This window comes from Podarcis gaigeae (genome assembly GCF_964106915.1).
Source record: "Podarcis gaigeae genome assembly, chromosome: 15".
Classification (NCBI taxonomy): Eukaryota; Metazoa; Chordata; class Lepidosauria; order Squamata; family Lacertidae; genus Podarcis; species Podarcis gaigeae.
In genome coordinates, this window is record NC_139692.1 from 42,591,256 (window position 1) to 42,606,070 (window position 14,815).

Below are 14,815 nucleotides of genomic sequence, written 5' to 3' on the forward strand. Positions count from 1 at the left end.
GCTACCTTATTCTGCTGATCTGCTACTCTTCCCCAGTGAATGAGTAAAACCCGCAAGGCTGCTATATCCCCACATCTGGAGAACACAAATTATCTCACTCCCACCCACACTTTCTCACTGGTGCTTGTACATGAGCATTCTTTGGGGTTTTACTTTTAAGAGGACTGTTCAAATTAGATTTCCATAAAACACAATGCAGCATCTATGGAGCTAGCATGTATGAAAGCAAACAATCTGGCTGGATTTTTGCCAAGATTTTTTAAAAATCAGTTCTGATTATTTTCAAAGTTCTTTTTTTCCACCCAATCCACTTTTAGCTCATCTAATTCCCACCCCATGCCTTCTTCATATTTAAATTTTTATCCCGGCTTTTGACACCTGTGTTTAAAAAGGGGGGGGGATGGGGCCACACTGTTCCCTTGACTGTAATTTATTTTAAAAGGTTTTAATGTTCTGTTTTTTAAATGGTGAAGGGCAGGTGGGAAATCTAATAGACAATGACTTTTGTGGTGCATGTCTCACTATTTGGTCCTTAGGACCCTGGAGCACATTCATATACACTCAGCTGCTTACAGCAAAGTCAAGAACTGGAACAAAACTCATCACTACTCCCAGACAAAGCCTCAAAACAAATTAGAATGTCAAATGAAAAAATGGAGATTAGACTGACTACAAAAAAACGAGCAGTCACTTTTGACCCCACAAGCTTTAAAAAACAAATGGGAGAGAAACGAAAACATATCTAGCAACACATCAAGAGCCTGCTGAGCTTTGGTTTTTTTTTTCTAATGGAGAGAATCTCCTTAAGAGAATATCTGCTCAAAACAAAGATGTTTACGACACAACCACAAAGGCTCACCTTGGTTAAAGGATCCCCATCTGCCAAGAGTTAGGAAGAAAACTGGTCCAGAGAATACCTGGAGGGAAAATCCAAAGATCCTTGGTTGCTGTTACAGTTCCTGTTTTGACATCCCTCAAAGGTGCGAAAGGACTAAATAAATATCCCGTCTCTCGTAGCTTAAAATAAATCGCCAAAACGTGAGGCAGGGACACATCCCTCGTCTGACTTGGGTGCAGTTTCCCTGGATAAGTATAGCATTGAGGTGCTTTTCAATGCCTGCTGAGTTACACAGGATCCACAGGTTGGCTACAAAAAGAGACAAACTTGCTAGACCACAAATTTCTTGGCTACTCAGAGCTGGGGAAAGACGCCACCATCGCCAATTATCCATGCAAAAGAGGTTGAGTCATAACGATGACGAAGGAAGGACACCTGAACATTATCTCAAAACCATCCGGAGAGCTTTCATCATTTTGATTTCTTTATTTTTTTCCCCCCTTCTTCTTTTATTGACACCCAGGAATCATTTGCAGTGAAAGAAAGCAGGCTAATTATCTTGCGGTCGGATTCCTCAGGTGCAGGCAAGAGACAATTAGTTTTCCGTCCAAATAATGACGGAGGGCGCGTTTTAATAAGTCGAAAGCGTTTCGTGGCCAGTAGCACACTGATCCTCACAACAACCTGGCGAGCTAGGGCAGGATCATTATCCCCACTTGAGCCTGAAGCTTGGAAACAAAGGTGGGAACTGAAGCAACAAGGATGAGGCAAGAATGCTAGAACTTGGGCCGTCTGACATAAGGGAAGGTTCAAAAATTCGTGGCAGATGAAAGTACTTCATACGACAATGGAATTTGCTCTCGCAAGAGGCAGCGATGTCCACCAATGCTTCAAAAGAGGACTACACAGATTAATAGAGGAGACGCCTGCCAGTGGCTACTAGCCACAGTGGCTATGTTGCCCGTTCCACAGTATGCCAAGTGCTGGGAATCACAACTGTTTGCTGTTGAGCTCATAGCCTGCTTCCAGTGTTGCCCCTTGTGCAGCTCAAGAGGGAGGAAGATGGACACAAAACTAGACAGAGTTTGCTCTGGCTGCGATTGCCCCTGCTGTTGGGCTCCCTGCCTTCTGCCCCATCGGTCCCAATGGGCAGCAATCCCCACTGTGGGACGGATATTCCTCTGCTAGATTTCCTCAAAATGGAGCAGTTCTGTATTGCTGAACGAGACGGCTGAATGAGGTTTGTGTGGGTGGGCACCTGCCTCCCTACCGAGGTCCCAGCTCAACCATGGGCATCACAGCCCTCTTGCACAAGGATCTCTTTCAACCAAGAAGATCTCATTCCTCATCAGCAATTCCAGCACCACAAGCATCCCCAAACATCACCAGGTGCAACCTGAAGGCAGGAAGCAACATTGCATGGAGGAATAGCATGAGCATGGCATCAGGATTTCAGTGTTTGTACTGGGCTGCTAGGGCTTACATTATGTATATACCGTATTTTTCGCTCTATAAGACGCACCCAACCATAAGATGGGCTCCCCTTCTCCCTCTTTGGGGAGAATCCAGCAAGAGCAGCACACACGCTCAGCGCGCCTCTTTTAAGGGAGCGCTGAGCAGAGCCTCCCGCCTGCATTCGCTCCATAAGACGCACACACATTTCCCCTTACTTTTTAGGAGGGGAAAAGTGTGTCTTGTGGAGCGAAAATACGGTAGCTCTGCAGCCCTTAGCAACTCTGTGAGCTTCACGGCACGGACTGTTGATTTCCCAGCCCCTGGCCACATGGAGGCTGCATCGTGTGCTTTCCATAGAGAGCAGGACTGTTGTCTCATGGCCGGCTGTGAGCAGCGGTACCATTAGTCAGAGGTGAAAAGGCTGCTCAAGTGGAGCCAAACCCATTCCCAGTGGCAGGCAAGACACATCACCATCATAACATGCAAGGACTGGGGTGGGGTCCCCAGGTGTCCAGCGCCATTTCCACGAGACAGAAGATGATTAAAAATCTGGTCTGTCAAGTCGGGTAGGGAAACCCGTGCCGTCTTCATTCCTCTGGTTATTGTGGAGGGGTTTTAGCAATGCTTACATTGTTATTGGGGGAGACAGTCCATTGCTGGGACATCAGCGATGGGAAGCACAGAGAAGGATTCCTTATGTTCACAGTCCACTCAACACCTTGCCATTTGTGTGCTGATTTCATCATGCCAAAATCCTCCCCCCCCCCATTTTGCCCTTCCACTTGCAGGTGGTGAAATTAGGGGTGGCTAAGATGATTTCTGAGGCAGCGGTTAGGGAAAGGGAAACCTGACAGTTTCAGGTTCTATTAGTTTCTCGTTTTTCCAAACTTAAGTTCAGTTCTCCACATTGGTTTGTTGTTGCATTAAAAGAAAATCCTGATGAAAATTCATCAGCATTTCCCCCCAGATATCTATATCTATATCTATATCTATATCTATATCTATCTATCTATCTATCTATCTATCTATCTATCTATCTATCTATCATCTATCTATCTTCTATCATCTATCAATCATCTATCAATCATCTATCTATCTATCTATCTATCTATCTATCTATCTATCTATCTATCTATCATCTATCTATCTATCTATCTCTATCTATCTATCTATCTATCTATCTATCTATCTATCTATCTATCATCATCTATCATCTATCTATCTATCTATCTATCTATCTATCTATCTATCTAATTAGTTGTTGTTGTTGTCTTCACCTTAAAGTCACAGGGCAGCTTACGACAATTAAACCTGCTTTCTTTGGGCCATCTCAGCGAGGCAAAGCGTAAATAAGGTAATTTTGTCTCAATAAATGAACTGAAGCAAATTCCCCCACCCCACCTCTGCTGAGCTAAACTTATCATTGCAAGGGGCCTAGGCTGTTGCATGTGCTTTTCTTGCCAGTAAATATTTTTTGCAGCCTCCCTGGCTGCCCCTCCTGTTCCCTGAGCTGAAAAGGCGATCACTTCTTCTGGCTTTAAATGAAGCACAGACACCCAGGAAGGCTGCAAAGTGCAGGTGCCATGATTTCTAGAATGAAAGGAGGACACCTCTTGACTACATTTCGAGACTAGGATGCTGCTTTTAGGGGTTTTTAGGATGATGTTATCCATGATTGCTTGACTTGTTTGTCACAGTTTTCATTGGTTTGGCATTGACATGTTTCCCACCCTGGGCTCTTTCAGCGGACAGGGCAAATGGCATCTTCAACAAGTCCCCTTAAACCCGGCAGTGGTGGGATTGTGCAAAGGCGCAATTCGTCCTTGCTGCCTCTGACCTTTCTGGGGGCAAAAGTGATAATACCCCTTTAAATCAGGGGTCAGCAAACTTTTTCAGCAGGGGGCCAGTCCACTGTCCCTCAGACCTTGTGGGGGGCCAGACTATATTTTGGGGAAAAATAATAATGAATGAATTCCTATGCCCTACAAATAACCCAGAGATGCATTTTAAATAAAAGGACACATTCTACTCATGTAAAAACACGTTGATTCCCAGACTGTCCGTGGGCCGGATATAGAAGGTGATTGGGCTGGATCCGGCCCCCAGCCCCTAGTTTGCCTACCCATGCTTTAAATAGCCTGCCTTCACCACCTTCTGGAAGTTGCCCTGATGCAAGAGCTTAAATCTTCCTAGCTGTAACAACTTCAGGTATGGAAGCTTTCCTCTCTACTTCCTGACATACGGTGGTTACCTCTAATTTCTCCACATTCAGAGGCACCAACTCCGTGCTTTCTCAGATGTAGGACAGTGGTGCTTGTTCATCCTGGGTAGGAGGAAGGTCACTGCCTCCTTTTAAAAAAACTAGATCCCTAAATTGCCAGGTCGCATGAAGATGTGATTATTTGTTGACCTTGAGGCTGTTGACACGATACAAACAACTAACAGAGGGGTGTGTGCAGGCAGGCAGGCTAGCAAAGAACATCTGTGGGCCAGTAACTGTTGTGGATTGGCACATTGTCTTAAGCCATTTACATATTAGAGAGCAAAGCCTAAATATATGCAAAATGGAACAATATAGCATGAGCTTTCTAGATCTATTTGCCTGAATTAGAAACTTAGTAGATTTTTTTTGTTTTTTCAAAGTAGCTTCTTCTAGTAATGTAAGCCCAGGATGCATGCCGGCCTTCCCCAACCCGACGCCCTCCAGATGTTTTAAACAGTCCCAGGGAGCACAGGTATGATGTTGGCGTTGGAAGCCTCTGCATAGCCGTTGGTGGGATTCATGAGTGGGGAGAGTTTTGCTATTGTGCTCAGATCCTGGTCGCAGGCTTCCCATTGGGCAGGAGCAGCTCAGCAATAAATCACATGGAGTAAGTGAAGTTAACTCTTTTACAGTGATACCTCTCGATACGAACGGGATCCGTTCCGGAGCCCTGTTCGCATCGAGAAGCGAACACAACCCGTGTCTGCTCGTGCCGCGATTCACCGCTTCTGCACATGTGCGAGCGGCGAAACCCAGAAGTAACACACTCCGTTACTTGCAGGTCGCCATGGATGGCAACCCAAAAGCGCTCAACCTGAAGCACATTTAACCCGAGGTATGACTGTATTAGAAGAAACGGGCTGCTCCGGAGTGCCAGGCCCTATGAGCACAGGAACTCTCACAGGTAGGTCTTGTCCTTATGAGGCAGTTGTGGAGACTGAAGGTCTCCACCTTCCCACAGTTCCCTAAGTCCCCCTCCTCCCCCAGGTCCTTCCCAAGCAATCTGAGACTCTGCTGCAGTGCCTGTCTCTGCTCCACCCTCTCCATACCTCTTCTGGTTCTGGGAGACCAGTGGGGAGAGGAGTTTTTCACAGCAGGAGCGGGAGACACCCTGGCTTCTTCGCCAGCTTGACTCCTGACTCCTCTCTGCCTCTTGGACTCCCTCCTCTCTTGCTTCTGCACTTCTCTCTCTTGTTTTTTTAAAAGATATTTATTAACATTTCAAAGGTTATACAAAAAACAATAATAAAAACAAAACACAAACAGAAAAAATAACAGAAATAGAAAAATACAAAACTAAAAACAATTTAAAAACAAATAAAATTTAATTCCCTTATTTTCTTATAACTTACTTCCCAGACCTCCTCATACCTCCCCTTTTTGTATTCCAATTCTAATTATTAATTCAGCAAATCCTCACCATTGATTTTCATTTAATTTGCAACCTTTCTTTTCTTCCCCCCCTCCAATTTACTTAATCATTACAGCTGAAAATCACTTAATTTCTAAACCATCATTCTAACATTCATTAATTTTGCAATATTTCCCAAGATAGTCCTTAAATTTCTTCCAATCTTCTTCCGCCGTCTCTCTTCCCTGGTCTCGGATTCTGCCAGTCATTTCTGCCAATCCCATATAGTCTATCACCTTCATCTGCCATTCTTCCAAAGTGGGTAGATCTTGTGTCTTCCGCTTCTGCACTTCTCTCTGCCACAGACTCCCTCTGCTCACTAAGTCCTGTTACCTCTTCCCAGTCTTCTCCCTCTCACCACTCTTCGTTGTCCCACCACCAATCCCCAGGCTCTGAGCCTTCTTCCCTTGGAGGTTCCCCCAGCTGGTGCCTCCCACCATTCCTCTGCATCCAGCAATTCCATGGGGACAGGAGGCTGGTTCTAGACTGTCCTCCTTTGGCTTCATCCAGGAGCCAGACTCTTCTTAGGGGACGTGGAGCTGTATGGAGCAACCCAACCAGTTTTGAACAATTCCATTCCCTGCGCTGACATTGCCAAAAGTTTGGGGGGTGGGATAGCTGTGACATAATGGCAGCTGGGAGGAGATTGATGAGGAAATGACATTTGAATGCAATCTTTGTTTGTTTGGAAAGAAATACAGTTTATGGTCAGGAATCCCCTGGTCCAGCTTGGACTTGATAGCAACCAGAAGGAGGGGAGCTTCTGAGGTTTGAGCTATTCATTCATACAGGAATAGAAAGGAGCTTGTCACACGTATATAGTTTTGTGTATGCCAGTTTATTTTATGCATTTATATTATGTCCCAACACATACTTTTTTTTAAGGCGGGTAAAAACTTTTCCAGGACAGATTGCAAGCTAATGAAAACAAGGAAAAGCTACAACAATCCACAATAAAATCTTTCAAAAACCGATTATTAGAAATGCCAGATTTTAAAGGGCTGAGAAAATACTACTACTTCTGGTTGTATCCAATATTAGACCTGCTCAGAGTAGATCCATTGTAATTAATGGCCCTAACTTTGTCACTTAGGTCCAATGTGGCATAAAGGTTAGGGTGTTGGACTAGACCTGGGAGAGCAGGGCTTGAATCCCCACTCAGCCATGGAGCTCCCTGGCTGTGACCTTGGAATCAGTCACTGTCTCTTAGCCTCACCTATCTCACAGGGTTGTTGTGAGGATGAAATGGGGAGGGGGAGGAAAACCACGCACACCACTTTGAGTTCCTTGGAAGATAAAGGTGACATAGAAATGAAATTAAAATATAAATAAATATTAACTCAAAATAAATAATAGTAGTAATAGTAAAGTTAATAATAATACCATTGCTGAAATGTATTGAATTGGATTACATCATGGAGGATAAGCTACTGGGCATGGTGGTTATGTGAAACCACCTTGTTCAGGGGCAGTCTGTCCCTGAATATTTGTTGTTGGGGAACAAGGTCTGATGCCTTCATGTGCTGCTTGCAGATTGCCCTAGAGGAAACAGGATGTTGGACTAGATGGGCCTTCGGTCTGATCCATCAGGGCTCTTCTTATGTGGGGGAAGCACTTAAATAGGCAACACATTCTTCCCCAGCAAAAATTCTGCGATTAGACATAATTGATCAGACAAGCCTCCATTTTCAGAGGCAGTCTACCCCCAAAAGCCAATGCTCATGGCACACAATAAGAGAGGCCTGTTGGACGCTTGTTTAACAACTCTCTCTCTCTCTCTCTCTCTCTCTCATCTCTCACACACACACATTTTTTGCCACAACATAACAGAAGGTTTGTGGGGAGATTCTTCCACTGATTCAGCAGCTTCCCCAAATCATAAGACAGGGCTGTAAATGAAACAAACAGAAGTGTACAATTAGAATAATTTTAAGGGGTCCCCCCATACCCTCTGCCCCCACCCAGGATCAAAATAAGTATAAATTTTAATGTGCCATTTACATCCACCTGAACACAGGGAGCTTAATTGAACTCAAGACGGGGAAAACAAGAAACAAAGATAAACCACAACTGATAGATTCATCCACCTTAACTCAGTATTGCCTACACTGGCTGGCAGCAGCCCTTCAAGGTTCCTGCACTGCAGGGGGTTGGACTAGATGACCCCTTGGGGTCCCTCCCAACTCTACAGTTCTATGACTCTAGGGTCTCACGCAGAGAAGGATCCTTGCCAGGGAGGTGGGGCACAAATCTTCAGTTTCTCCCAATTTCTTATTTTTAAAGTTCAGATAGAGAGGCATGGGAGGCCATATTTGGACCCTGGTGGAGATTCTCCATCTCTACCCTAAATATATTAGGAGACTCAGCTTGCAAATTTAAAAAAAAAAATGTTTAGGGGTATTGTATTCAGCAACCAGCAACCTGTTGTCCCGAAATCAGGCCCCATGGAGAAAAGATATTTGACCCACTGTTTGCTTGCATCCTTCTAACGATTAAAAAGGCACCTTTTGCCCACATCTAATTTCCTCGCTACAACACACCCATTTAAGGGCCATCGCTTCTAGAATTAAAAACCTTGCAGAAGATGACGAGAGACCAAAAAAAGTGGACAAACTTGGGGAGAGATTTCTTCCGGGGGCCTTGCTCTTCTGAATCCGTGCCGTCTTCCGAAATGGGCTTGAGCGACCCTTCTCGTTTTCCATCTCTCCGGATCGGGACCAAAGTCTTCCAGTTTTTCCCTGAAACTGACACGGGGATTGGCTTTTGTTTCGATTTGACACTTGCGCGCCGATTTTCCAGAAACGTGGCTGAGCTCAGTGTAGCTGGCAGTGGCATTTAAAAAGAACAACATATGAACAGCACACAGTTTCTCTGGCTACACCTCCCAGTTTTCCTTGCAGAGATATCTACCTATATATCCTTTCCCCCCTACTCACACCAATAGCCTTTCTCTCCACCTCCCCCACAAGACCAACAATAAAAAGCAGTGTACAGCACCCCTGTTTACTAGTTTCTGCCAGCCATACCCTTCTCTAGGAAACTCCATTCCATTCTCTCCCGCCCACTCCATCTAGTTTTCTGTCCCTCCCACAACCAGCATTCTGTGCACACTGAGCATGCTCAGTCCACACCAGGTAGTTCCTTGGGGTCCCCCCACCACAGAGAACATCAACTGGGTAACACCTGGGCTTCATTCACTCTAAAAAAATGAACTGTTTGCCAAAGGCTCCCACCGCCCAGTCACAAGGAATATATTTCCTCACCTCTCCCATACTTGAAAGAAAAGCTCAGGTTCCGTTTCAGCTCCTCGCTGTATCCACCAGGGTCTTCGTTGATGATGCCCAGATTGGTGTTCCATGTGGACCAGTTCACCTCATCCACCCTGTTCAGGAGAAGTAAACGTGGTCAGGTCTTGCCCTAGTAGCAACACAGCTGGGGAGGGAATATGGGGGGGCAGCCCAGCTCCGAGACTGCTACTTCTTTTTTTGACAGAACATGAGCAATTACATCATCCACCAGGGGAATTGACAGACCACTGATGGCAGTGAGGAATGGGGGGGATAATGCGGCTTTCAAGCTTCTTTGGGACGAATGAGCATGGCAGAACCAGGGAATGAGGAAAATAATATATTATTATTATTATTATTATTATTATTATTATTATTATTATTATTATTATTCTACCCTGCCCATCTGGCTGGGTCTCCCCAGCCACTGTGGGTGGCCTCCAACAAAAGAATAAAAATACATTAAAACATCAGTCATTAAAAACTTCCCTAAACAGGGCTGTCTTCAGATGTGCTCGGGCTGAGGCTAGATACAGCTTTCCTTTCCTTTCATGGAGTCCCTGCTTCATGCTAGTGGTTCACATGTTTGGCTTTCTAATTAAAGGCCAAACATTGCATTTCATCTGGTGGAAGATCTTTTGTTGAAGCGCAAATGTGTTTTACAAGGGCATTTGCTCCCAGGAAACTAGGATTGTAGTGATGCTGGTCCAAATCAGTTGGGTACTATGTCAGGCAAATGCACTCTGCACTTTTTGGCTATCTGTGTGTAAATATACAAATACACAGCTGCCTGCAATTTTTTTTTTTATGCTGTTTGGAGCGGGGCTGGCAACAGAACCTCCTTGAGGATGTAGTTATGCAGGATATGTCTCTCAAGATGAGCTCTTGTACTTCGAAATTTATTGCTACACCGTCACTTCCTGTTACCATTAGCAAACAGATTGCTACAACCCAAAACAGTGTAAACACGTGACTCCAAGTATCTCAAGCAAGCAGGGCTTTCTGGGGAATACAAAAGGGTGACTTGCCAGCTGACCAGAGCTGTGAGGAGGGCTGGCAACCTCCGCACACCCAGTCCCTGAAAAGCTTCAAAAGTTCTCACCTGTCCATGGCCACAATTTTGCAGCCTGAGAATGGGACCACAGAATTGGCGGGTGGTGGGTGGGCAGGTTTTGGCTTGGCCTGACAGCCTCTATTTCCTTGTCACCCCAAGGCATACAGAGAGAGGAACCAGAATTACCTAAAGCACCAACGGTAATCGTTTTTCCCATCCGGAGTAGTCCCCACCAGAACTTGTTTCCCAGATCGGAAGGAGTTGACAATGCAGTTCCAATAGCTGTTCTCGATGTTCAAGATGGTGATGGCTCTCTGGGTGGAAATATATATATATATATATATCTCAGTTGGTAGAGCCTGAGACTCTTAATTCCTGTGTTTTCTAGAGCCTCCCAACCCTAACCCAGAGTTGGCTGAATTCACTCAGCAAAGACAACCGAGGCCGAGACGCTGAGCATAATAATAATAATAATAATAATAATAATAATAATAATAATAATAATAATTTATTATTTATACCCCGCCCATCTGGCTGGGTTTCCCCAGCCACTCTGGGCGGCTTCCAATCAAGTGTTAAAAACAATGCAGCATTAAATATTCAAAACTTCCCTAAACAGGGCTGCCTTCAGATGTCTTTTAAAGAGAAGATAGCTGCTTATTTCCTTCACATCTGAAGGGAGGGCGTTCCACAGGATGGGCGCCACTACCACGAAGGCCCTCTGTCTGGTTCCCTGTAACCTCACTTCTTGCAATGAGGGAACCGCCAGAAGGCCCTCGGCGCTGGATCTCAGTGTCCGGGCTGAATGATGGGAGTGGAGACGCTCCTTCAGGTATACTGGGCCGAGGCCGTTTAGAGCTTTAAAGGTCAGCACCAACACTTTGAATTGTGCTCGGAAACGTACTGGGAGCCAATGCCAGACTCACCTGGAGCTTCCAAATGCTTTTGCTCTCCTGAGAAATCTTGTTGACCGTTTCTCCCATCAGGGCGATGAGCATGTTGAGGAGGAGGATGTACGTGACTATGACGTAAGTCACCAACAGGATGATGAAGACTGACCTGAAGCGTGGGGAACTAAAGGTAGTGAAACTAACGGCAAAATTAGGAAATACAGGTAACTGTGTGAATGCACTGGGCAAATAGGTCCATAAGAAAGATAGACAGAGAGAGAGAGGAAGGGAGGGAGCTCAGAACAGCACATTTTATACTTATAAATCACAAGGATCTCCTGCAAGTTAAAGGTTTGATGTCCATAGTTTGTAATTTGGTTGAAATGATGAAAAGGAATTGATGATGGTTTAGAGTGTATACGAAAATAGGAACAGCACTCTTAATTACAGTGGTACCTCGTGTTACAGAGGCTTCAGGTTACAGACGCTTCAGGTTACAGACTCCGCTAACCCAGAAATAGTACCTCAGGTTAAGAACTTTACCTCAGGATGGGAACAGAAATCGCGTGGCGGCAGTGGGAGGCACTGCTAAAGTGGTACCTCAGGTTAAGAACAGTTTCAGGTTAAGAATGGACCTCCAGAACAAATTAAGTTCTTAACCCGAGGTACCACTGTATTATAAATTGTAAGAGTTTCCTATAACTTCAGTAGTTATTCTTTACAATTTGGGGCAACTGATGCAAATAAATTGGTTATATCAATTACTATTGCTACTACTACCACTACTCAGATGTGCCCTTTACCAGCGGGTCCCAGGGCGGCTTACAACAATTTTAAATTTAGTATTAAAAACATTAAAAAAAACAAAACAACCACAGGAATAGGTTGGATCCTGAAACACATCTCTCAAGTGTCAAATGCTGGAGAGGGAATTATGCAGCTTAGGGGCTGCCACAAAGAATGCCCTCTCATGCGCCACCGCCTCTGAACAATTAAGGATGTATTTACTCTCTTGGGAGATTTCCCCCCAGGTTTTAATGATTTATATTAACTTTTTGTAATTGCACGCATTCTTATTAGAACATAAGAAGAGCCTGCTGGATCAGGCCAATGGCCTAGCCAGTCCAGCATCTTGTTCTTAGAGTGGCCAACCAGGGGCCTGTGGGGAAACTAGCACGCAGGATTCGAACCAAGAGCAGCCCTCTCCCCTCCTGTGGTTTCCAGCCACTGGCATTCAGAAGCATTGCTGCCTTCAGTTGTAGAGGAAGAGAAGAGCCTTCATGGCTAGTAGTCATCGACAGTCTCTCCTCCATGAATTTGTCTAATCCTCTTTCAAAGTCTACAGGTTGGTGGGCATCCCTGCTTCTTGCAGAAGCGAGTTCCATAATTTGACTCTGCGCTGTGTGAAAAAGCGCTTCCTTTTATCTCTCCTCACTCTTCCAACATTCAGCTTCACTGGACGCACCTTTTCTCTAAACTAAAAAGTCCCAAACAGGAGGTTAGGCTGGCCTCAACCAGAGCCAGGGCTTTTTCGGCTGTGGCCCCGATCTGGTGGAACTCTCTGTCACAAGAGACTAGGGCCCTGCAGGACTTGACATCTTTCCGCAGGGCCTGCAAGACAGAGCTGTTCCACCAGGCCTTTGGCCAAGGCACAGCCTGACCCCCTCCTTTGGTAATCCTCACAGAACTCTAGCCCAATGGTTGCCATTAATCTGATTTTGAATTGATTTTAGAATGAATTGATTTTAGAATGCTGTGTTACTTTTATTGTTGTTAGCCGCTCTAAGCCTGGCTTCGGTTGAGGAGGGTGGGATATAAATAAATTTATTACTATTATTATTATTATTATTATTATTATTATTATTATTATTCCGTCTCTACAATATCCTGTCTGAGACGAGGCGGCCAGAACTGTTCACATAAGTCTGAAAATAGTGTGCATGCATTAAAAGAAAAGGGGAGCGGGGAGGCAAACCTAAAGTGGTAACTGTCCGTGAACTCCAAATCTCCCATCCCAATCGTGAACTTGAAAAGTTCTAGGCAGGTGGAGTAGAAGTTGTTGTAGGAGGGGCGGCACTTTGCTTGACAGGTACTGTGGGTTTGGTTCTGTGCCAGCAGCTCATCGTCGTCCTCAATGAGGGTCACGACAGCTAGGGAACAAGGAAGTAACCCAATTCAGTTCACATTCCAAGGCTAAAGTACTTAATCCACATTTTGCAAACGCCTTCAGAATCGTCCCTTGCAATGCAGTTCTTCAGCAAAGCATTGTGTCCAAAATCACACTTATTGGGAGGGAAGCAGTCATAAAAACACATATATTAGTGAAAAGGAATTAGATTAGGTAGGGTGGGAATTGCTTTGCTAAAAGCCAAAAAGTATAATTAGGCAAAAACTGCATATACAAATTGCATATTAAGTGCTTTTTTGATATCTATTTTTATTGGTACTTATCCAAAGATATGCAAAAGTTCATGCCCAATACGAAGTATCTTTTTATAATGCACCAGAATAAAATAAATACTTTAAAAATGTGATCTAAACAGGAACAGGAGCAAAAAGAATAAAAGGGCGGGGGGGGGGGGGAGAAATGAGAGGAAGAAAAGAGAGAGAGAAAAGAAAATAGAAAAATATATTTTTTTAAAAAGGATTGTGTATCAGGAGAAATCTGCACTGATTTAAAAATAGTAATTGCAAACTGATGGGAAATGTGAAGAAGTGAACTGAAGAGTGAGAAGAATGATAAATGGACAAATTTGCCTGTACTTATTTATTTAATTGGGCATATTTCACTGTTTGGTGCATGGAATGTGGGAAGCTGCTCTCTTTGGGGACATCAGCCATTTCTCCTTCGTGACTGGGATGTTCTGAGAACAGTGCAAATGTCACCTCGGTCTCTGGGGAAATCAGGAACTGGAAATGCCTTGCTGATCTACTTGCAAATTGTACTGGTAGATCCCAAGCCAGTTTCTCCCCCACCTCTGAACTAACCCACCCAGCTTTTGCAGCACCAGGACACATCTGTAGTTGTTCGCTTTCGTCCTCTCTCCAACCCCACCAAAAAGAATCCAAAGCAGTCACCTGTCGAAAAGCCCAAATGGAAAAGGAGGTAGACCACGATGAAACGACACAGGTCTCTCAGCATCATCTGCAAAAAAGAGGTGGAGGGGTGGGAGGGAAGAGAGAACCAGGACCCAACTGGATGAGGGTGGACTCAGGTTGGTGGAGCAGTGAACCCTTCACCCCAAGGGACTAGCTCTGCTACCCATTGCCCCTTTTATCCCAGACTGACCTTCTCCAGCATGACTGAGTAAATCCCCATCTGCTGGAAACCACGAGTGTAATAGAGCAGGTTGGTCCAGCCCAGGGCCAAGGCGAAGACCATGAGGATGACATAGAGTTCTTGCTTGCTGAAGTACAGGATCGCTGAGCCCAGGATCAGGACAGAGTGGATGAAGCTGAGTGGGCAACAGGAGGAGTCAAGCTTCCTGGCTGCGTGGGGGATTTGATCCCTGGTCTTCCTAGTGCAACACTCTAACCACTACACCACATTGCCACTCACTTTAAAACACATAAAAAGGATGTCTACTGTTGGTTCAAGGAAAAACTGGCAAAAAGAA

The 14,815-nt window shown here is 44.8% G+C and overlaps 2 protein-coding genes and 1 long non-coding RNA gene across 12 annotated transcripts in view; 1 reads left to right on the forward strand and 2 right to left on the reverse strand.

Annotated features, from left to right (window-relative positions):
• The window catches only part of TRPV3 (transient receptor potential cation channel subfamily V member 3), a 41,748-nt gene extending 39,364 nt beyond the window's left edge, over positions 1-2,384 (reverse strand). For 3 of the 9 annotated variants that reach the window (XM_083715076.1, XM_083715074.1, XM_083715072.1), the window contains exon 1: positions 860-2,382. The gene's annotated coding sequence lies outside the window, so the exon portion shown is untranslated. Of the gene's footprint in view, positions 1-859 lie in introns of all 9 variants that reach the window. The other 6 variants (XM_083715079.1, XM_083715078.1, XM_083715075.1 and 3 more) reach the window with 4 other exon arrangements.
• LOC310832964 overlaps positions 1-11,728 on the forward strand; it is a 23,673-nt gene extending 11,945 nt beyond the window's left edge. Inside the window, exon 5 of the long non-coding RNA XR_014558485.1 lies at positions 11,295-11,728. This is a non-coding gene — a long non-coding RNA (uncharacterized lncRNA). The remainder of the gene's footprint in view (positions 1-11,294) is intronic.
• TRPV1 (transient receptor potential cation channel subfamily V member 1) overlaps positions 7,510-14,815 on the reverse strand; it is a 20,655-nt gene continuing 13,349 nt past the window's right edge. Inside the window, exons 10-17 of one of the 2 annotated variants that reach the window (XM_083715068.1) lie at positions 14,488-14,653; positions 14,277-14,343; positions 13,174-13,348; positions 11,235-11,367; positions 10,495-10,622; positions 9,231-9,349; positions 8,582-8,789; positions 7,510-7,856 (exon numbers count right to left, since the gene is read on the reverse strand). In XM_083715068.1, coding sequence (XP_083571194.1) covers positions 7,844-7,856; positions 8,582-8,789; positions 9,231-9,349; positions 10,495-10,622; positions 11,235-11,367; positions 13,174-13,348; positions 14,277-14,343; positions 14,488-14,653 — 1,009 coding nt within the window. In that variant the 3' untranslated portion in view covers positions 7,510-7,843. Of the gene's footprint in view, positions 8,790-9,230; positions 9,350-10,494; positions 10,623-11,234; positions 11,368-13,173; positions 13,349-14,276; positions 14,344-14,487; positions 14,654-14,815 lie in introns of both variants that reach the window. The other variant, XM_083715069.1, reaches the window with a different exon arrangement.